General features: G+C 38.6%; 1 protein-coding gene across 9 annotated transcripts in view; it reads left to right on the top strand.

The window, feature by feature from the left end:
• The window catches only part of CFAP61 (cilia and flagella associated protein 61), a 269,668-nt gene that overhangs the window by 145,927 nt on the left and 100,437 nt on the right, over positions 1-23,304 (top strand). For all 9 annotated transcript variants that reach the window (XM_039874360.1, XM_039874366.1, XM_039874364.1 and 6 more), the window contains one exon: positions 22,029-22,156. In XM_039874360.1, the coding sequence (XP_039730294.1) occupies positions 22,029-22,156 (128 nt within the window). The remainder of the gene's footprint in view (positions 1-22,028; positions 22,157-23,304) is intronic.

Here is a 23,304-nt window from a genome sequence, read left to right as displayed (position 1 = left end):
GATCAATTCTTAGTTTTTTGAGGAACCTCCATACAGTTTTCCATAGTGGTTGTACCAATTTGTAGTCCCACCAGCAGTGTGTGAGGGTTCCGTTTCCTCCGCATCCTCTCCAACATTTGTTATTACTTGTCCTGTTAATTATAGCTATTCTAACAGGTGTGAGATGGTGTCTCATTGTGGTTTTGATTTGCATTTCCCTAATACTTAGCGATGTTGAGCGTCTTTTCAAATATTTGTTGGCCATTTGTAAGTCCTCAAGGGAGAAGTGTCTGTTCAGATCCTCTGCCCATTTTTTGATTGGATCATTTGTTTTTCTGTTGTTATTAGTTGTATGAGTTCTTTGTATATTTTGGATATTAGGCCCTTATCGGAGGTGTTGCTTGCAAATAATATTTTCCCATATTTTTGGATGGTTGTCTCTTTACCTTGTCGACGATTTCTTTTGCTGAGCAGAAGCATTTTAGTTTGATGAAGTCCCATTCACTTATTTTAGCTTTTACTTCCCTTGCCTTTGAGGTCAAATTCATAAAATCCTCTTTATGTCCAAGGTCCTTCAGTTTAGTTCCTATGTTTTCTTCTATGCATTTTATTGTTTCAGGTCTTATATTCAGGTCCTTAATCCATTTTGCATTAATTTTGAAACAACAGTCTAGTTTCATGCCTCCAGCCTCGTTCTTTTTTCTCAGGATGGCTTTGTCAATTTGGGATTTTTTGTGCTTCCATACGAATCTGATGATTTGTTGTTCTATTTCTTTAAAAATGCCGATGGGATTTTGATGGGGATTGCATTAAATCTGTATAACGCTTTAGGTAATATGCTCATTTTAACTATGTTGATGCTTCCAATCCAAGAACACAGAATATCTTTCCATTTCTTTGTATCTGTTTCGATTTCTTTTAATAGGGTCTTGTAGTTTTCATTATCTAGATCCGTCACATGTTTCATTAAATTTATTCCTAGGTATTTTATTCTTTTTGTTGCAATTGCGAAAGGAATTATTTTTTCCACTTCTTTTTCTGACACTTCGTTGGTAGAGTATAGGAACTCTATGGATTTTTGAACCTTGATTTTGTAACCAGAAATTTTACTGTATTTGCTTATTGTTTCTAGTAGTGTTCTTGTGCAGTCTTTAGGGTTTTCTATATAGAGGATCATGTCATCCACAAATAGTGACAGTTTTTCTTCATTTCCTATTCGGATGCCTTTTATATCTTTCTCTTGTCTGATTGCAGTCGCTAGGACCTCCAATGTTATATTGAATAGCAGTGGCAATAGTGGACGGCCTTGCCTTGTTCTTGATTTTAGAGGGAAGGTTTTTAGTTTTTCACCATTCAGTATAATGTTGGCTGAGGGTTTATCATAGATGGCCTTTATTCTGTTAAAGGACTTTCCTTCTATACCGATTTTGTGAAGTGTTTTGATCATAAATGGATGCTGTATCTTGTCGAAGGCTTTTTCTGCATCTATTGATATGATCATATGATTCTTATTTTTTAATTTGTTTATGTGATGTATCACATTAATCGATTTGCATATGTGGAACCATCCCTGTGCCTCTGGGGTGAAGCCTACTTGATCGTGGTGTATAATCTTTTTAATATGTTGCTGTGGTTGGTTCACTGCTATCTTGTTTAGGAATTTTGCAAATGTGTTCATGAGAGATATTGATCTGTGGTTTTCTTTTTGTGTGTTATCTTTACCAGGTTTGGTATCAGGGTAGTACTGGCCTCATAAAATGAGTTGGGAGGTATTGCCTCCTCTTCAATTTTTTGGAAGAGTTTGAGGAGAATAGTTATTAAATCTTCTTTGAATGTTTGGTGAAACCATCTGGTTCTGGACTTTTACTTTTTGGTAGGTTTTTGATGATTGTTTCAATTTCCATACTGCTGATTGGTCTATTTAGATATTCCAGTTCTTCTTGATTCAGTCTAGGAAGGTTATATTTTTCCAAGTACTGGTCCATTTATTCTAAGTTATTATGTTTGGTGTTATATACTTTTTCATAGTATTCTTGTATGATACTTTGTATTTCTGCGATATCAGTTGTAATTTCTCCTCTTTCATCCCTGATTTTGTTCATTTGTGTCCTTTCTCTTTTTTCTTTAGTGAGTCTAGCCAGGGATTTGTCAATTTTTTTAACCTTCTCAAAGAACCAGCTCTTTGTTGCATTTATTTTTTCTATTGGTTTTTGTTTTGTTTTCAATTTCATTTATTCCTGCTCTAATTTTGATTATTTCTTTCCTTCTGCTGACTATAGGCTTCATTTGATTTTCCTTTTCTAGTTTTTTAAGATGAAGCATTAGGTTGTTTATTTGGGCTCATTCTTGTTTTTAGAGGTAGGCCTGTAATGATATGAACTTTCCTCTTATGACCATTTTTGCCATGTCCCAAAAGTTTTGATAAGTTGTAGTATCATTATCATTCGATTCTATGTATCTCTTGATCTCTCTTTTTATTTCTTCTCTGACCCAGTTATTCCTCAGTAGCATGTTGTTTAATTTACATGTATTTATGGTTCTTCCTGCTTTCTTTTTGCAGTCGATCTCTAATTTCAAAGCATTATAATCAGAGAATATGGTTGGTATGATTTCAACCCTCTTATATTTCTTTTCTGGTTAATTTTAGATAAAATTATGTGGGTCACTCCAAATCACAAAACATGGCCTCAATTCCATAAAATTAAATATTTTATATAATAATCAAAACTCAATTTTTAACCAGAAATTAGGGATCTAGCCCCTACTAAAGCCTGCTGTTTATAGGAAGCCTGCAGGGGGGAAGGGAGGGCTGGGGAGGCCTCTTCTCTCTTTCTAATTCACCATGCCCCCCACTAATATAGCACCTCCTTATTATTATTTAGCTTTTTTTTTTTTTAAGTTAGTATCTTCTTATTGTTTAGCTATATTTCTGCTCTTTCTGGAATTGGGGCCAGATTGGGGAGTAATAGTTGAAGGAGTAGGCACATCTATACTTGACTGCTACCATCATAAGATGTGTCCTGCTCAGTTGGTTGGACTCCCCTTTTCATGCCGTGTTGGAGTTTCTTCAGAGGTTCCTGTCGCTGGAGGGCTCTCACCTACACTTCCATAACACAGGCATACCTCCTCCAACTTGGTAGCCTGAGTCTTGTTTGACTCCCCACACAAAGATCCTACAATAAAAGCTCACACCTGTGTGAGTCAGCAGACTTTGCCAGTGCAGCCTACCTTCCCTTTGGCCCACCCAGCAGCAGCTGACCTGCCTATCATGTCCTTTATAGTTCTCAGTCAAGAGTCTCTCACCAGTCCACCGTGCCTGCTTACCGTGAGAACTCACTTGAACATAGACGAGCCAGCCCTACCTTTCCTCTTAGGCGTGGAGTGGCTTGCACAGTTCTCATTGAGGAAATCTCCAGAAAAATCCTCTCTTATTCTTCATATTCTTCTAACCTTTTTATATCTTCATTGTGAATGAGAGCTTTAAAAGTCATTTAACCAGTACTCGCTCACCTGCTTTGACAGTTTTATAAGAAGAGCTCCTTTGGAATGTATCATCCATTGTCTTCTTGCTTCAGAGATCCTGTGTGACATCATCTTGCCCAGGGCTATGCAGCTGCTGAGCTGAGGCCCTGGGACTATAGCAGCCTGACCCCAGATCCCAAGATTCACCTCTGTTATTTGTAGTCAGTTACCTAATGTTGGTCATTTAAGATTTTATCCAAGTTTTTATCATTATAAATAGTGCTACAGTGTTCATCTTATTGTTTTTTAGCATATTTATGATTTCCTTTCAGTAAACTCCTGGAAACAGTTCTGCTGTGTCAAAGGCATAGCTAAAAAGCATAAAATTTTAGAATTTGAAAATGAAAAATTGTGATTTCCAGTTTTATAAAGGTAATTTATTTCTTTTTGCAATGTGTTCCTTTATCTGAGTAAACCATCGGCATGCATGGATTTTTTTTAACTGTCAGATATAGATTTTTAAGATAAATAACCAAGTATGCAAAATGGTATCTCCCATTTTTCTATTTTCTTCTAATTCAGCTGAATTTCTGCTTTGAACCTTCATTCCACTTGATAGGATAAAAAGTAAACTTCATCAATTCCAGGTAGATTTAATCATTTAAAGTTTTCATAGAGTCCATTCCTTCTTTTAACTTTGGGGGTGGTGAAGACATCACAGTTCTCAGGTGCTCATGGAGTATCATGGCATCATGGAGGGCAGAGAGGGCCATTGCCTGGTTCTTGGGTAGTGTTTGTCCTCAGAGGCATCCTCTGGGTCTCAGAACTTCATCTTGTCCTCAGCCATTCCTTACTTTGGCATCCAAGCCCCCGACCAGCCCTTAGAGCTTGCATTGGAAGCATTCCCTCTTCACAGTTGTGAGGCCTCGTTGGGTCAAGCTGGAACCTCTCTCCACCCCCCACCCCGCCTTCCTCTTTCTCTTTCTCCCTTCCTCCTTCCTCCCATTTTTCTTCCCTCCCTCCTATACCACTCAGAGCTTTGGGAAGCTCGTGACCTGACTCATTTTCTTTCTTGCCCTGGCACCACCCTCAGCCGTCTTCACCCTTCTCAAGAAAGGTGACAGAGGGACCTATGTGTGGCGCAGTCCCCTATCTTCCCATATTCTGCAGAACATCTTTGGGGGCAAGGTGGTCCTGCCCTTTTCCTCTACTTTTATGGCCTCAACCAGAGGGAAAGAGAGACCTGTACTGCATTTTTATTTCTGACTTTTCTCCTTGTCTTGGGACAACAGACTCTGCTATCACCATGTGTTTTTCTGAAATCTGTCATTTGAGGCATCAGCTCTGACTTTTGCTATGCAGAGAAGTGACCTGCTTCTTCTTCTGTAGCATGTCTGTCTAATGGCTGATGTCCCTTGGCTGCTGGCTACAGGGTCAAGAGGGGTCAGGAGTCAACAGGAACTCAGCAGGAATGAAATACATCTGTTAACATGAAATAGTACCCCACTATGATGATAACAGTAATATACACACAGACTACAGACCAAGAAGGCCCCCAGTGGGGCTGGCCCAATCCCTCTATCCCATAGAGGAATGATAAAAACACAGTTTCATCCATTATAAAGTGGTTTTACATCAGTAAATGCATATATTATAAAGTATTATACGACTAACTTTTAGGTCTTTTCATGAAAGCTTTTAGATGTTATATCTTATATGTTAATTCTAGTTTTACAAAGTAGAATATGCTTTCTTAGAAGATGTGAAAGACTAGGGGAAAAAACCCCAAGGGCCTAGAGGTTTACATTCAAATTGAGCTCAGGTGGATTAAGTTTTCCAAGATTTAGTAATTTTCATAAAGCCTTCTGAGTTTGGTTATTATCATTATTTGCCCACTCACCAAATCTGAAGGGAAATGGCATGCTTTTGTGTTTATCAAAGGCAAAAGGTTAAATGGGCTTTGGAAACTGAAGTGCCCATATCTAGAGAAATGGCTGAGGGAGTAGGGTTCACCGCCCGCCCCATGCCGTTTGTCGCCCCTGTTGGAGATGCAGCTTAAAGCCCTCAGTCTTCAGTCCTCATGCTGCTGTTCTCTGGAATAGAACCTCTTTAAGGAAGTGTGAAAACCTTTACCCTGCATGTTGCCTCAAGACCATTAAGCTTAGTCAGGATTACTGATGTCATGATAGCCTTAGTAACCAACTTAATAAGCAAGAAGAAAACAAAAAGAATGACTTAAAAACAGAAAAAAAGAATATGGAAATAGCGTGAGAGCCATAAAGGTTTTTTTATTGCTACTTGTTTGAGATCTCAAACATGACTTGACTACAGTGCAGGCAGGCTTGAGCCATTCAGGCAGTTGAAACCCATGGTAATAAACATAAATTACATGCTATACTACTGTTCCTACTTCTTGCACTCTTCATTCATGTCCCAGGTTTTATTTGTTTTATTTTTTATTTTTTAAATATAATTCAGTGCATTAAAATTATCACCACGGTAGTTGTTATAGTTGAGGTTTTTATGGTAGTTTATGTATTTAACCAAAAAGAGCTGTGCTTCCTGGGAGCCAGTCTCAGGCAGCACTTTCTGGTCACTATAGTGAAGCCCTGCTGTCCAAAACCAGCCCCACTGTTACCACTACGCATTGATCCTCAGTGTGGTGTTTCCATGAAACTGGAGGTAATCATTGATTTAAAAAATTGAACTGAATATTACCTATCACAAGTTACAATTTGTGAGCAGGTCACAAAGATGGTCTGATAGGGTCCCATGAAACTAGATACAATTGAAAACTATTTTAATGTGTTTACTAGACAGCCTCGCTCCTCACACACTGGGTGATTCTCATTTACCCCAAAGGCAGAGCAAATGCCAGAGGCTGTAGAGTTTGGGCAGCTGGGCTCAACCTCATTACCAGTGCTCTGCCATGCCTTTGACTCTGCATCTCTGCTGTCTTTTCAGGGGGAGGTGCCTGCCTCTCTTCCTCATGGGGATATTCCCACCATCTCCCCTCTCCTTGTATGTTCTGCTCTATGGGAGCTGTTTACTCTGGAGGATGCTACCTGGGGCCCAAGAACCCTTGATTCCACTCAAAGCAGCCACGCTGAAATCCAGGTTCCCTTGAGCATGAAGAGAGACAGAACATGAGTGGCTTTCCTTCTCTTTCCCAGCTGTCCTGTCCTCTGGGGACCTGCCCCCATTGGAGTGCAGATGGGGGATACAGCACACCAAGCCCTGATTCCAAAAGCATCTCCAGGCCCTGAGTAATCAAATGCTTCTTTTTTTATTGTTATTTAGCTATGGATATATTTCAGCTATAGAGACATATGCATGTATAAGACAAAAATAGGAAGGAAATATATACAAACAAAATAGTTGTGTTATAGTGCTAGTGTTAGAGGGAATCTAAATTTTTTTTCTGAATATTGTTACCTTTGCAAAATTTAACAATGTATTATGCAATGTATTATTACAGTTAGTCTCATTGTATTGCTTTTCAAGTAAAAAAAAAAAGCTAAATATAAGAACCAAGCAAAGTCAGGAGAAATATTAATAATAGCTAACATTTGTTAAGTGTTATATGTGAAAGGTACTATTCTGTATTCCTTGTAAGAATTAGCTCATCAATTCCCTACAACCAGCTATAGTCTAGAAACTCTTCTCATTGATAAACTACATAGTTAGGTTTCAAACCCTAGTCTTTTCAAATACTTGTGATCAATCAATCTCTCTGTCTCTGTCTCTGTCTCTTACACACACACACACACACACACACACACACTCTCACGCTCTCTCACACACACATGCACACATACCCCACACACAGAGTACACACAATCATCATCCAAAATTGGTCCTGGAGAAGTGCCCAAGTTCTGCATTTCACACTGATCTACACACAATCGACTCCCACAGTGCAGTGGGTGACAACAGCCTGATCCTGTTTCTCACCTCTGCTTCCCCTATCCAGGTCACTGCCAAGAGCCAGCTGGCTTTTCCATCCCTGAGCCTGCTGCTATACCCGACCCCATTGTTTGTCCAAGACTCTGACATGCACCATGGTTTGGACCTGCCTTTTGTGGAATTATCCCCTGCCCCTGCAGGACAAGCTCCTCTGCCCTGAGTCCTGCCTAAACCATGACTCCAACGCCTGTTCAGCATCCCTGGTTAGAAGCTTGGAGATGGAGACTGAATTTACATTATTTGTTCTTATCAATGTTTATTGTATATTGATCACATGGTGGGCTCTGTTTTTGGTGCTGGAGCTGCAACAGTGAAAAAGTGGATAAATCGCTGCTGCCCAGCTGCCTGCATTCTAATAGAGAAGTCAGACAGTGGACAGAGAGACAAGGATGCTCCATTCCAGGTGGTGGCAAGAAGAAAGCCCAGGAGGGGATAGAGAGTGAGGGGCAGAGGTCAAGAAAACCTCTTTGGTAAGGGCCATTTAATCAGAGGCCTGATCTGATGGGGCAGAGTGGTGGTGTGAGGGCCAGGAGAAAGGAATGGATTTCATGTTTTTCTTCAGACCTGGCCCTGGGCCTCTCCTTGCCCCAGTGTGAGGACCTCCCTCCACATGGGCACACTGCCCATGGGAACATACCCAACAGACTCAGCACTGATGGCTTGACTTTTATTTCACAGTTTTTAAAAAAGAATTTCATGCAAGAAGCCCATCAGATGCAATTTCAATTTATGCTCAAAACAAACCCACCCTTTTTTTTCAACCTTGCACAGCTTGCTCAAAGCAGAACTAGACCTATGAGTGATTGTAACTCCCCTTGAAATGGCAATTTCTATTTTTAATAAAGAAAAAAAAAACGCAGTAGACTCATATAAGAGTTTAGAATTTGAAGTATCCAAGTATTTGAAAAAGGTTAAATATTTTACCTAGATACCATTTGGCCTCTCAGGAATTCCTAGGGAGAGCAATGTATCTGTTTAAGAAAAAATGACAAAATGCTACTTTGAAGGCTCTACTTAACAGCTGTGTAGAGTATAGAAATCTATGTATTATTAAATAATTCTTTATAATATGCTCAAGAATAAGCAATTTGTAAGCCTGTTTATGGTCTTACCATCTGGGTGCATTCTGTCATCCATCTGTTTCATGTAATTATGTAATTATCAATATAAGGAAAGAATAGGTGATATAATTAACAAGAAAAACTGATCCACACTAAAGAGTAAAAATGACAAGCATCTGTTGAATTACTTTTTTGTTTCAATTCCTTTATTGTTAACTGTTTTTTCATTTCACAGTTGCATTCAGGCTGTCAGCTTGTATCACACCCTCAGGAGAGTGGTTTTTGCCATGATGCTCTCTCTCTAACACACACACACACACACACACACACATATGCATACACACTATACAGAGGCAGAGTGATTAATAAAGCATAGGAACTGACATAATTTTGAAAGAAATGAGCAAGGCCTTCTTGGGGTTATTCCTGGATTCTCTACTGCTGGGAGAACCCTAATAGTCATTTCCAGAACATGTAATATAATAGCTAGAACTCTAGGAAATATTTAGGTTAATTAGTGACAGATGAACAGGGCAAGTGTGTGGCCCTTTCATAGGATATTGGAGAGAGAAACCGCTTTAATAGAATTCCCCTACTTGGTGCTTTTGTTTCAATGTGCACACTCAAGCAATATATGCTATTATTTCATAATGGTACAAGAATCCCAATGGATTAGGTTAACTTCCACATATGCCCACTAGAGGTAGTCATTGGAGTAGTTTTTTGGTGTGATGGAGACTTGTGGGCAGACAGATGGAACTCAGGCTACTTCCTCACACCATAGTACCTCCCCAGGTACTTAAGGGTGGCAGTGGAGGGAGAGTGGCCACCCTCTCTTCTGTCTGTCCCTCTGGGGCTCTGAAGTTCTCCCTCTGTGACTTGAAACCAACAGAGGGATGCACATGTGTGTTCATGGAGAGGCATCAGAGTGATCCCCCCATTCCTGTGAGCCCCACTGCAGTTCTCCAAAGGACAGATGCTCCCTACAGAGGTTCCCCCCATCATCTAAGGAAGCCAACACATGAAGAAGGGGCAACCCCATAGATGCATTTAGACGACAGTCACTATTGGAGAGAAGGCACTGAAATCTCAACACCTTCCACTGATTCAATGGTCAGAAGCAGGACTCCCATGCAGGCCTTCTGACGTGTTTTGCAGACTATCTTTCCCCCTTTATATAGGGACACACCTTCCAGAGTGTTCTCACCAGCTTCCTGTTTAGGATGTGTGCCTGGTAGGTAGGGATAGTTGAGAGAGAGGAATCTGAGTGCTGCATAACACTACATAAAACTACAGAACAGCTCTCACCAAGGAATTAAACCTCTCTAACAAACTGAGCTAGAAATCTAATTCAGTCATTTCTTGACTCCTGCCTAAAACTAATTTTTTAAAAACAATACTACCCACTAAATATTAAGTTTATTCTGTTTCTTCTTGCTAAGCAATGATTATATGTGTTGAGATTGTGTTGTTTTAAGAATCCATCCTCCTCATAGCATCACATGAGAGAGCACGTGGTCTAGGTCCAGGCATGGCTTGCAGGTTGACTTCCTGAAAGAGGAGGTTTGTTACAGGGCAGCCACTGTCTTCCCGTCTCCATTGTTCTGTGTACAGGAAGAAAATAACTAGTTTACACCTAGTTTTCTCTTTGTTCCTTTGAATCAAGCAGTATTCTTTGATAAATCCTCCATAAAGCTAATAACCATCCCCCAATATAACTGTGTTTTGAATTATTTCCGTATGTTTTTTTTTTTAAAGCAATAGATACCCATAAAACAAGATTATACAAGAAAATTACTGGGTACCCTGTGGGGAGAGTATTTTAAAGAAGTAAGTAATGGGGACAAATGTGGCTAGATTACTCAAGGGATTTGGTTGGTTTTGACTTTATATTTGTTTGCTTAATTCAAAGTTAAAATAATTTAATGGCAACCATAACTGACTAATCCATTAAGGATTTGTAGGGAAGAATAACATTTGATTACTAAAAAACCATTCTTTTGTCATTTCTAGTTTTGAAAGGTTTTAACAAGGATGTTGTTTTCAAGAAACATTTCTGTTTATATTTTTGAGTTTTTTTTTAACAAAAGAGCACAGAGTGGTTGTTCCTCACGAGAAATTATTATAAAAGACCTATTTACATATATATCATAGTTAAAAAGTAAAAGTTTAAAAATCCTTGTTTCTATACTGAACCATATTAAAAATCATTAAAGCTTAGACTAAATGGTTTTCATTTAACCCTCAAAAGTGGCATTAATTTTTCAAGTGGTAACTGTTGCTTAAGATGCTATTGTGCCTGTGTGATAAATGTTTAATGATTTGGTAGTACATGCATGGCTTAAAATCCATTATTTATTACACCTTCTATTGCCTGGCAAAGGTGACGATTTTATAGCCTCAGCAGTCATGCAAACACATTTATACCAAACCGACGACTGATAATAAATTTCCTTACTGTAAATGTCAGTGGGTTTCGTGTGTTGCTGCCATTGCATCTTGTTTGGAAGCTGAATGCTACACAGTTATGGGAGGCGCCAGATGGTGTCATTAACACGAACGCTGGGACTGTTTACCGCCGATGTGCATGTGAGAAATTAAAAGTACGGGGCTTGTCTTTGCACTGAAGCATGATGTCAGTGGTGCACAGGTGTAAAGACAGTGCAATATGCTTGCCTATTCCTTTCAATTCCACCAAAAATGATTTCGGGGACTTTTTTTGGAAAATAGTTTTGTGTTGAATATATACAGAGTGAACAAAGGGAAACATTTTCCCAAGGACTCCTGCTTGATTTTGTATGTAAAGTCTTAGACAGCCTGAAAGTCACCCCTACCATCCCATACGTGGTTCCCCATGAGTAGCAAGCTGGCTCCCTTTTTAGGCCTCCCAAGCATGACATAGCCTTTTGTGCTAATTAATTAAGCAGGATTGATTTTGCTGTGTGGGACTTTTGTTGTTGCTGTTATTGTTGTTGTTGCTGTTCCATAACTTCAGATATCTTAAATACTTACGATTTTGGAAAAGTTTCCATTGAGAACATGGAATTAATGTTTCTAAAAAGTGCTGTCAAATTCATCAGGAATCAGTTCAAAGAATGGGAAGGAAAAAGTAGAAATTTTCTGTACCAATTTCTTTCATGCAATGGGCATTTTTTTACAAGAATTAGCAGTGGAACCAAGACCTTTACTTTTCGTGCTCTGATATGAAATATCTGAATGACTGAAAGTAGCTTCCCAGGGTTTCTTAAGATGTATCTACACTTTTGTTTCCTACTGGCCACTCCCATTTATTATATTTCAGCTTCCTTCCTGTTGAGGTTTCTTCTTAACTCTCTACCAAGCTCTCTTTTCATTTCAATTTAAAAAGAAGCTGGATTTGTTTTATTCCTCCCTGCAAGTCCTTTCCTCGAACTAAGAGGCTATCCCATTGATTCTGACCAGATTCATTTGAACTTCATTTTTAGCCTTAGTGTTCTCCATAGGAATTTTCAGAAAGGCTTATTCTTTCAAAACAATTCTTGTGCATTGCTCTTACAAAAGGCTGAGTGAACCTTTTGGTGTGCAGAATTTTAAAGTCATGTGAAAGAGAATACAAACCATTGTTTCCATTGAGATGAAAGAGATATGCTTAATTTCTTCAGACTAGCTCAGAGCTACAATTGGATGTCAACAGAAACAATGAGCCTAACTGAAAGACTAAAAGTGTGTGTGGAGGCACACCTTAGAAATTAAAAATAGAGTCATGAATTTTAGTTTGCTTACAGAACATGCAAGTATGTATTGAAAATATCCAGGAGCAAAAATAAAGAAATGGTAGTGAGACAGCTAGATTGAAAAGTTGTATCTGTGGAACAACATTCACTAGGACCTAAGTTTGCAGGAAAACGAGTTCTTTTCATCCACCGCTGCCATTTTCCTAGCAAATGAACCAGAGACCTAGAGCAGCAGAGCACACAGCTGTACAGCTGACCTGAGCACACAGCTCATTCCCTGGGGAAATAAAAAGTTCTCATCTTCCTCTGTGCCCAGAGGTGGGAGGCAGTGCCAGGGACATATTTGGGCCTCAGCTTTCTCTCTCGCCTTCTCTCCTGATCCTTCTCGCTCCCCTTGTGTCCCCTTCTGTGTCTGCTTCCCAGGTGCCCATGCAGGAACATTCTGCCTTCTCAGGACATTATCTGAAAATGCATGTATAGAGACAGATGTGTACTTCGGTGGGATGTGTCACCCTTCCAGACTCTTGCACTGGCTTTTCCCTCTCATCAGGAAAGTTATGCTCTCCTTTCTCCACCTGGAAATATTTTATTGATCCTTCTAAATCCAGCTTAGCTATCACTTTCTCCAAGAAGCCTTCCTTGATTTCCCTGCTGTCCTAGACCAGCCAAACCTCAGCTAATTCCACAGCTTCCTAGTAGAGTCCAGAAGAGCTGCCTAGCTCAGCACAGCCTAAACTGTTGATCCACAGAATCACAAGGTACATGAATACTTGCTCTTTTAATCCACTAAATTTTGAATTGGTTTGCTACATAGCAATAGCTTCCTGATACACTGTCCATATCATAGGTACTGAATTTTATTTGTTTACATGGCTGTCTCCTAACCCAGTGAAAATTCCTTAAAGAGAGGAATCAGTCCTCATTCTTACCTTAGCACTTAGGCCAATGCTTGGCAGATGGTAGATGTTGGCTATGTATTTGTTGAACTGAAATTCTTGAATTAAGCTCTATGTTGAAGTTTTGATAGTAGAATTTCAGGCATCAGGATACTGAATGGGTTATCCTAATACCCTTAGAATCACTCCACATATTTAACTCCCTTTTCCACTAACAAGTTGCTAGAATGTTGAGTTTCAAACAAACTTTTATTTTCCAGAGTTGCTTCTCTAGCTGAGGAAATGAGTCTATGACTTAGTAACTCTTTGCAATATATTTGTAAGTTGCTTCTATAGAAAGAGAGCAGATTCCAATCTACTTCTAGGATATTAAATGCAAAATATTTTAAAGCCTGTGGCTAAATATCAACTGTTCATGCATCCCTGATAAACCACACGTCCTACCCTGTGGTATGGAATGGAAAGAGAGGGATGGCCTGAAGTTCTCTTTAAGCAAATAACGTTCAGACAGATGATACTTCATACATTCTCCACAAACCTTCCTCTTATCTTTTTAAAGAAGTGAAAACAACCAATAATACAACATTTTCCATTTACTCGAAATCTCAGGAGAATAAACTTATCACCAATCATTTCACATATTTCTCTGATTTATTACTTGATTATTAAGGTCTTCAAATTCTATATTATAAACATATACATATATGCATTTTATGTTTAACATATGGAGGAGCATTTTTGTCCTCAGATACCTATAGGAAAATGCCATTGTTTCTGAAGGACGATATTTAACAGGAAGAATGCCTTCCATCACTTTTGAATTTGAGTGTTTTTCAAAACCTTTGAGGCCATACCTTCATTTTACTCCATTATAAGTGGGTCTTTCATGGGGCTATAAAAGCTGAAAATGATTAGGCAGCTAGATGTTAAGTCAATGAGTTTTTTCAAGAGATACATATGTAATGTAGTAGAAATTTATGCTTTTAGAACAGTGCCAGTCAGGTAATTGATTCTGCAAACCATTTCCTTGATTTGCTTCATTCCTGACTTTTGCTCTGTGCTCACCCCAGAGAGGTCATTTTTCCAGTTTGTGGCGAACACTGTATTGAAGATGATACCTGAAGTGCTAAGTACTGAAACATAACAGACAGAATTCAGTTAGTGTGCTGCAGAGGCACTAAACCCTTGACACTAGTCTAAGTACACATGCTAGCGTGGCCTATATTGGGGATCAATAAATCACTAAACCCTCGACACTACTCTAAGTACACATGCTAGTGTGGCCTATATTGGGGATCAATAAATCACCGTGTCTCTGAAAAGCAGTCAAAGGACTTATCTTGCCAATGTTCGTGTATTGCATCACAGCAATCATATCATTAATGATTTTGTGAGCTACTTGTTTGGGCTGTTATTTAATTAAAAAGAAGTAAATTAATCACCTTTATCACATCTAAGATGCTATCAATTATATGGTGTACCTTTATTTTATGTACCATTAAGGAGAAAACGTGACTAATTAAACTGTGACACAATGTCTTAATGAGAGCTCTGAACAGACTGTGAATTAGTCATATAAGTCTTATTGCTTTCAAATTTCTTTTACCTATACAGAGGAGAGGCAATTTACATTTCTTCCAATTGTATTGTTTGCTGGGTGATGGAAAAAAAAAAACTTTTGCATGCGTCTCACTAACAAAATGTAACATGGCTTCATCTACTTGTGGTTATCTGTCATCATTCATTTGCTCCTGTAAAGCACTCGATTGTCGCATTGCAAGAAAATACGCAATTACAGCCATTCCTCCGATGACTAATATTTGCTTCACTAATATCAAATTTGTACCCTGCTGCTCAGTTTCCGGGCCTTTATGGGAACTAAATAAATGTTCATTTCAATGCCAAATCATGCTGTAATCTTTTTGAAGACATTTTCAGCAGCAGTTAAACTCAACACATGTTGTCACATAATGCACATCAGTCTCCAAAGTGATGACAATGAACAGCCATGAGTAAGTCACCCATGTCCAGGAAAAGACAACTATGCCACTGCCTGGCTGACTGCAATGGTTAAGATGACATTGACTGTTAGACTGATCTCAGGGATGCTAACATGTGGGAAAAAAAGGGTGCATCCTAGAATTGATGAAATTCAGCAAAGTCCCACAACTAAACTTCCAAATACCTTTTTTCTAATATAAATGTATAGGAATGGTTGCAAGTGAATGTCATAGGATGACAATAATTTTAACTTCTTAAAACATTTGCAAAATAACGATAATAGCCAGGCAGTGACTATGGGTGTATGAAGGATTGGGACAGATGGAGTTAATAAGAGAAATATGAGAAAAATGCACATTAGAGAAGTTTACTCATTGAATTATAGATGCTTAAGGCACTACAGTAAAGACCCCTAGTTGCCCCCAATATCCATTTCTTCTTTTAGCCTTAGTAATGAGACCTCAATTTTATTCAAAGCAGCAATACATTCGACTAAGAGCATATATTCCTCACCTCTCTTGCATCTGGCATGTTCATCTGACTCAGTTTTAGCACCTGAGAAGTAGAAGTAGTTAGAATGGCACTTGTGGAAAGGCTGCTTAAAGGAGGTGACTCAGGTGGGAGGAAAGTTCATTTATTCTTTCCTCCTCTTTTCTTCCTTCTTTTTCTGGAATGAAAATATGATGTCTGGATTTCCAGCAGCCATCCTGGGTCATCCTGGAGGATGAAGGCTTGCACTAGGATGGGGAGTAAGGCAGGTAGAAGTTCGAGCCTTTGATAAGTTTAGGCATTGCCTCAATAATCCCGGACTACATGTTTTGAGCTTACTTTTGCATAAGACAGAAATTATCTTTTATCCTATTTAAGCTATTGTTTTCTGTTTAAGCTGGGTTTTCTGTTCTTTGTAGCCAAGGCCATCCCTAATTGATAAAAGTGCTCTCTTTCTTCAGCTAGGATTCAATCTGTGTGGGACAATACCACAGGAATCTATTAAGCTCCTACTGTTTGCCTGGGATAATGTGAAGAATGTAAAGGAATTAAAGGCATCATAGTTCTTTAAAGAAATAAAAATTCTTCATCGGTAGTATTACTGATAATTTTGCAGAGACAAATTAGTGCTTCATTCATTTCCTAAACATTTAATGATTGCCTAGAGTGTGCCTGGTACAATATGGGAATGCTACAATGAGCAGATCGTGCAATAACCACAGCCTACTCTGCCTACATTGCACAATTTTGAATATGTTGTTTCCCATGTTATGAAAGCAAGCCAAAAAGTGTCCTTGAGTCATCATTGCTCTCAGCAGATATCACAGATGAAACAGTGTGCATTTTTCTGAAGTGCTGGAGCTACAGAAAGAGTCAGCAGTTCCCCATTCTCCAACAAAGAGGAAAGTTGAGAGAATCCTTCATAAAATGAGGCTCAAAACCATAGTATCTTCTTGACAGCCTTCTCATGCTCTGCTGGGACAGAGGCAATGGCATTCCTATCATACTTCTGAATTCCTTTAATTATTTTAACAAAAAGGCTTTCAAAATTGCATTTTGTACCTGTGGAAGAGATTTCCAACATATTGTTCTTTTTTAAGTGTCTTTATCCTCCTACTCTTTATTGATTTGGTAAATATTGCAATACTTTGCCCCAAAAAGGTCAATTTGTGAACTTTGAAACTGACACTAATATTTATAGCACTGTCAATCTGTCATCATTTGTTCTGATCAAATTGGGAAAGAGGGCTTCTCAAAAAGAAAAAAGAATGAAAAAACATATGTAAAAATTACATTTTTAAAGCAAAAATAGGCTTATTAAGAATTTCAGAAATTCTGTTCCTAATGGCTTTGAATTTCTCATCTTCCATTTTCCTTGCATGGACAGAGCTCCCTTTGAAGTCTTTGGAAGCTTTCTGTAAGAAAGAAATACATATACATGGGTGTGGAGCTGAAAATTGAGCTCATTGTTTTCCCCTTTTAAAATGTGTTTTTCCAAGATTTGCCTTTCATATTGCAGATGGGAGAGAGGATGTGCAATTTTACCTTTTGTAACATCATTGCCTGAAAAGCTCAAGGTATTCGTAGACTTTTTTAAATGAATGGTCCCATGTTTGCCTGCTGAGGAAGGCAGAGGTTTGTGTAATTTACTTCCATTTTACACCTGAGGAAACTGATATTTAAGGAAAGGAGGCTCAGAATTTCAACCAGTAGCAGAATTAAGCTAATGATGCCCAGTCTAATGATCCTGGAGGTTGAACATGACCTTCAAACGAAATAATGTTAGAAAAAACTTACCATAGATACTGTCACGTTCCATTTTAGTATAAACCTTGCATTTATTATATGGGATCATTTCTATTTATTTTGACTGCTTTCTAGTTTACTGGCCTATTATAACTTTAATAACTTCTGATTTTAGATCTGTTGTTGAAATTGAACTTCAGTAAGCTTTTGCAGTCATTCTAACTCATTCTAAGTGCATAAGAGAAACCAAACCAGACGTGGAAACACAGAACTCAGGTCTATGTATATCAAATAAAATTATATTTTGATCACTTTTTTGTGCACATAGAACAGTTAACAAACATGTATAAAACTGAAAACAATGCATTCTGAGGTTTCTTAATAAATATATGTGAATCATGGCATAAACAACTGAGCATGTTTAAAATGTCATTAAAAAGAAGAAAAATTAATCCTAATTAGTTCTAGTGATATCTAAGTCATTTGTTTGGTTACTTCAGCAGCTGGAAATCAACCGACTGAAAAAATTAAATTGGTAGAAATTATGTCAATATCCTTTAAGAAGACTCATGAAATGTAAAATCAATGTAGCTATTCTTTCACCATTTATTAAATGTCCAAAATAATGGCAGGAATGATTCAGATTAAACAAAACAAAAACGAAACAAAACAAATGCCTCAAAAAACAAAGACATACTTCTTGACCTCAAGAAGCAAATAGTCTAAGTAGATGGAAGCAAGCAAACCAAATAAGTTAATAAAAGTGACTAAAACCTCGCCAAAGGCTCACTCACATGTACAGTCTTCTGTTTCACAAGTTCATAGGAAATTACAGACAAATAGTTTAAAACTTAAACATGTGTTCATTTCTATTCCCTATTTTCATCTCAACAACCCTCTCCTCCCACCTGACCTCTGTTGTCTTTTCCCTTTGAATCCTCCACTCTCCGTCATCCTCCCTTACCTCAAGCTCAGCTCTAGAATTTCCTAACAAGTAACCCATATTATCATGTTTTCTTCTCCTTAGATAGGGATGGGACTTAAAGTTTCTATTTTAAACTCATTCTGAGACTCATCATCAATTTTAAGGAACATTTCTTTTAGCCTTAAAAGTTCAGCTTACATACCATGATGTATGGTTTATTCCTTCTTGCTAGAACATATGTTGATTTCTATCTTTAAAATCATCCTTTTGTCTAAAAATGCTAACAAGTGTCATTAGAAAAATAGAATTATAAATGTTTGAAAGTCCTCATTCAACACTGGTATGGTATGTAGCTAAATAGCTTACAGAGGCTCCTCTGTTTTATCTTTGAATAATGTACTATTACAAGGCACATATAATTTCTGTCTATAAAATATGAGTCACTAGATAAAACTTTTATTTTTACTTGAATATTAAGGAAATCGAAAATAAAAACCCAAAACAGGATCTCCAGTGCATGGGACATTTTTGGTAGGTGTTCAGACCAAGAAAAAGAGGCTTGCGCTGGCCCCAGAGGGCTCGGAAGGTCTTCCATATCTGCTTTTCTTTACCACAAAAACCTATAGTCTGAAGGAACATAAAGGAAAGAAATATTCTGCTTTCCTTCAAAAATGGCTTGTGCTTTCTGCTTATGGGCAAAATAAATTCTTTGTAAAGCAGCAGAAGTAATCCTCATTTGTAGTGTCACTGAAAAACATTTCCATGCTGGAAAGAATTTTTTTCAAGATATTTAAAAATCATCTATCCTAACAAAAGAAAAATGTGTTTTTTTTTCAGGTCACTTCATCATACCTGATGATGAATATGTTTTTAATTAAAGCCTGGGCACAAAATTGGGTTTACTGAGAGTCATTGTGATGCCCGATCACTCCCCTGAGACACCCACCATCATTGGTACTGATGCTAACTCTTGACACCCTGAGGCCACTTTGTGTATTCAGTGGTTAGAAAGGTGATTTCTGAGGCCTGGCAGCTGTTGGTGTTAAAGCTATTGTGTGGGAAACAAAAGCCATTCTGTTCTGTTCTCCAGCCGCCTTTGTATCATTGATACAGGAACTGTTTCATAAATGGGGTATGATTCTTTACCAGGGAATTTCATTACTGCCTGTGTTTCAATGTCAGCATATACTCTGGACAACAGAGGGGAGTGTCTAAACATAGCTCCTATGGAAGGAATCTTGGGTTCTAACCTCTGTTAAGATGCTTGTACGTTAATTCTGTTAATTAGACCTGCAATTAGATGCCATCATACCAACATCTACGCTTCCTATCTTCCTTTCGCCAAGCCACCAGACCCAAAGCTGGCTAGAGGGAATTTGCTCCCAGCCTGCTTGTCTTGGAAATTAATCAGAACACAGTACACAATAGCACCCACTCGTACCAGCATTAACTAGTTTCTTTGCAGAATTCCTTATTCATCTATCCTGGAAAATTCTCGTACAACAGACCAGAGTGACATTTATTTGAAGAACAGACAGTTTTCGCCCAAACGGTATATTCATTATTGTCATTTAGAAAGAATATCAGTTTACGAGGTTTTCAGTTGCATATTAAAGAAATAAACTGGCCTAAACAATCAAGGAAATGTGGTAGGCTGTGTCATTCTCCCCAAACTGTCCCTTCCTCCCTGGGCTATGCCCTTGCTATGCAACTTTGAGGTTCCTCTCACTACAGATGAGTCTACTTCCCTACCTCATGGAAGATGGGCTCAGCCACATGACTTGTGCTTTGACCAGGCTGAAGAAGTATTACTTCCTCTCACTTTTTACACTTATTCACTCCCATTGTCATGAGAACACATCCCAGCTATCTCTCGTCAAAGAGGTAAGACAGATGTGAAGCCAGTCTGGAATCTGCAGGTTGGAACCAAACCCAGCTGAGTCCAGCCTACGTAAACCTACTTCCAAATGACTCAGCATTGCATGAGTGAGAATAGATGACAATTTCTTTAAGCCAATGCTTAATTGTTTTGGGGTGGTTCGTTATGTAGCATTATTGTAGTAATAGCTGCCTGATATTTATTGCTCATATAACTGAAGAGTCCAAAGGTAGCATGGGCTTCAGGTTGTGTTTGAAAGGAATTCCTGTTCTATTTCTCTATGATTTTGGGAAGGCTTCTAAGAAGGGTTTCCCTCTTGGTAGTATGACTATATCATTTCAGGCTTCATATCTGTAACCAATACTATCTGGAAGCAAGAGGCTTCTCTTCCGCTGTCATACAGAAGACTCGGCCTTCACTCTGATTAGGCCAAAGTAAATCACATGTCTATCATGGGCCAATTGTTGAGCAAGGAGGGTAGGATTATTTGACTTGGTTTATGTCAATCAGAGTCCTCTCTTAAAAACGGGAGTGGGCTCGATCTCTTCCAAAATCAGTGGTGTGCTCCATTAAAGGTGAGAGTGGGGCTAGAACAGATGCTGAGCAGCACTAGCAGTGGTAATTATGGAGAGACACTAAAATCTCCAAACTTTGCTTTAAATTTCTATTTATAAATTATTTTGTTCAAGACGTTTTTCTACCTTCGTGTTGCTAGGCTGGCTAGAGCTAGAGAGAGGGGTTTTATCTTCCATAGCTCACTTGTTTGTTACCTGATAAATGGCAAAGCATGTGGCCACACCCATGCCACCTTGGGCACTAGAAGTTGGGAACCCAGCTTTACGTAGAACTTTACCATTAGCTCACTGGACTTACAACTCCTGTTGTTTCAGGATTTTAAGAAAATTTAAAATAGTTTTGGCCTCCTAGAATTTGAAAATCTCTGACCTAGAGGATGAGTTAATGCTGATGTAATAAGAATTTAACTGAGTCGGGTGCATTGATAAGGATGTCATTCCACTGACATCTGGCTTCCATTGTTTCTCATGAGAAGTTAGCTGTATTCTTGTTGTTCAGACACATAGTAAGCATCAAATAAAAATGTGTCGAATTAATGAATTTAAAATAGAAACAAGAACAGAAGTGTTCTTTCAAGAATATCCCACCACTTCTTTGTAAAACCTTCTTTGGTACATTTAATGTCCACTCCACCTACCCCTCAAGCTTCTGTGGGAACATAAATCAAACAAACTATCAATCCAGGTAATTTTTGCAAACATGGATATTAAAGTGATCACCGGTTACTTTCTGTGCTTCTAAGAGTCCTCCTTGAACAACTCTTATCATCTAACATGTTTTTGTCATTCAAGCGTGTTTATATGTCATTCTGCAAATATTACTGAACATCTACTATGCACAAGGTACTGTGTTAAATAGAGTGAAGGATCCAAAATTGGATAAAAGAAAATACTTGCCTTCAAGTACTAATCTATTATAATCTAATTGTTGTTTGAGGTTTCAGGGAAATCTTGGATGGCAGGATAGACTTGAGACCTTTCATGAAACAAGATTCTCAGGGAATAACTTGTCTTCTTATGGATTATTTACCTTATCATCTCTAATCATAAAGGGGCTCAGTTCTGTTTGAAACATCTGTCAGCATCAAGACAAAAATTATCTAAACCAAGAATTTTGATGTGAACCAGTGTAGACATTAGGTATACTCCCATATTCTTACATTAATGTTTTAAAAACACCTTCCCATAAATTTCACCATGGCTGTGCATGGGCACTATTCACTTTGATGTCCTGATAATGTCCTGGTTAAGTAATTCTGCATAACTGCCAATTTGAAAGTGTATACTGAGCTACGTTTTTCTCAAGTCCCTATATCTCTTTGTATTTTTATTCCAGTTGAGCTATGCCTTGAATCATACAAACAGAAAGCTAACGCTGGAACCTAAAATAACTGTCAATGCCAGGATTGTTGTAGTTGGTGCATCTAACGTTGGGATTTCCTTTCTGGAGACATTGGTGTTTTGGTGAGTTGTTTTACTTTATTCATTTGTTTTTACAGGAGCTTTCTCTTCCTCACCTGAGAGAGTCCCTTGAAAGAACAGACATGAGTTTGTTTGCCACCCCACACACCTTGCCTATGTGGTTGAATGGATCAGTGGAATGTTCTAGACCTGGGGTTGGCAGACTATAGCTCCTGGGTCAAGTCTGGCTTTCCACTTGTTTTTGGAAATAAAGCTTTACAGGGACACAGCCACACTTATTTAATTTATGTGTTGCTGGTGACTGTTTTCTTGACACAACAGCAGATTTAGGCCTTCCGTGCCTAAAATATGTACACCCCGACCCTTTCCAGAAGAACTCTGCCAACCCCTGTTCCTTATTAGTGTTTCCTTTATTGACCAGACCATAGGCATCACGTGGAGCTTCTGTTAAAGATATAGCTTTCCAGACCCCACACCAGATGTGCTAAATCAGAAACTCCCAGGGAGGATTCTGGGAACCTGTATGTTAACAGGTGCTCCATACAATCAAACCTGTTTGGAAACCAGTTTTGACGTTATGCATCATAAATAGGCTTGCAGAGATGGCAGGCAGGCCAGAACCTTTCTTCTAAATAACTCCTACATTTTGGGTGCCAGGGAATAGAGTAAAACCCCGCAGGGAAGACTGAGGCCTGTGCATCTCTTCAATGCTATTTTCTATTCTCCTCAAAATACTAAACAAGGTTCCTTTCAGAGACCATTTTCTTAATAGGTGGTTCCTGAGGATTCTCAGCTTCCCATGACTGACTCTCTATATGCTCACTGAATCTCAGCACTTCCTTCACAGGAAGAGCCCTGAAATCTTATTGCCCAAGAATCTGGATTCATAGCCTGGCATTACCACCACCTAACGTGGAACCTTAGATACACTGCCTAACTTCTCTCAGTCTCAGTTACCTCACTAATTTATTTATATTTTTAAGTTTCATAGATGTTTTAAACAGACTTTGGGGAACCTCAGATTCCTGAGATTAAGAGCTCAATTTTTTCCATATCTTTTGCTCAGGGTCACATTAGAAACTTTAGCTACTGTTTAAAATTACAAGTGCTAAGAGGCAAGCGGTAGATAAGAAAAAGCAGCCCCACTGTGACTCTTCTGGAAGCTAGCGAAGTTTTGAGGGATTAGACAA

Source organism: Pteropus medius, unplaced genomic scaffold, assembly GCF_902729225.1.
Source record: "Pteropus medius unplaced genomic scaffold, Ma_sr-lr_union100, whole genome shotgun sequence".
Classification (NCBI taxonomy): domain Eukaryota; kingdom Metazoa; phylum Chordata; class Mammalia; order Chiroptera; family Pteropodidae; genus Pteropus; species Pteropus medius.
Note: the sequence above shows the minus strand (reverse complement) of the source record. Positions and strands in the feature narration are given on the sequence as shown.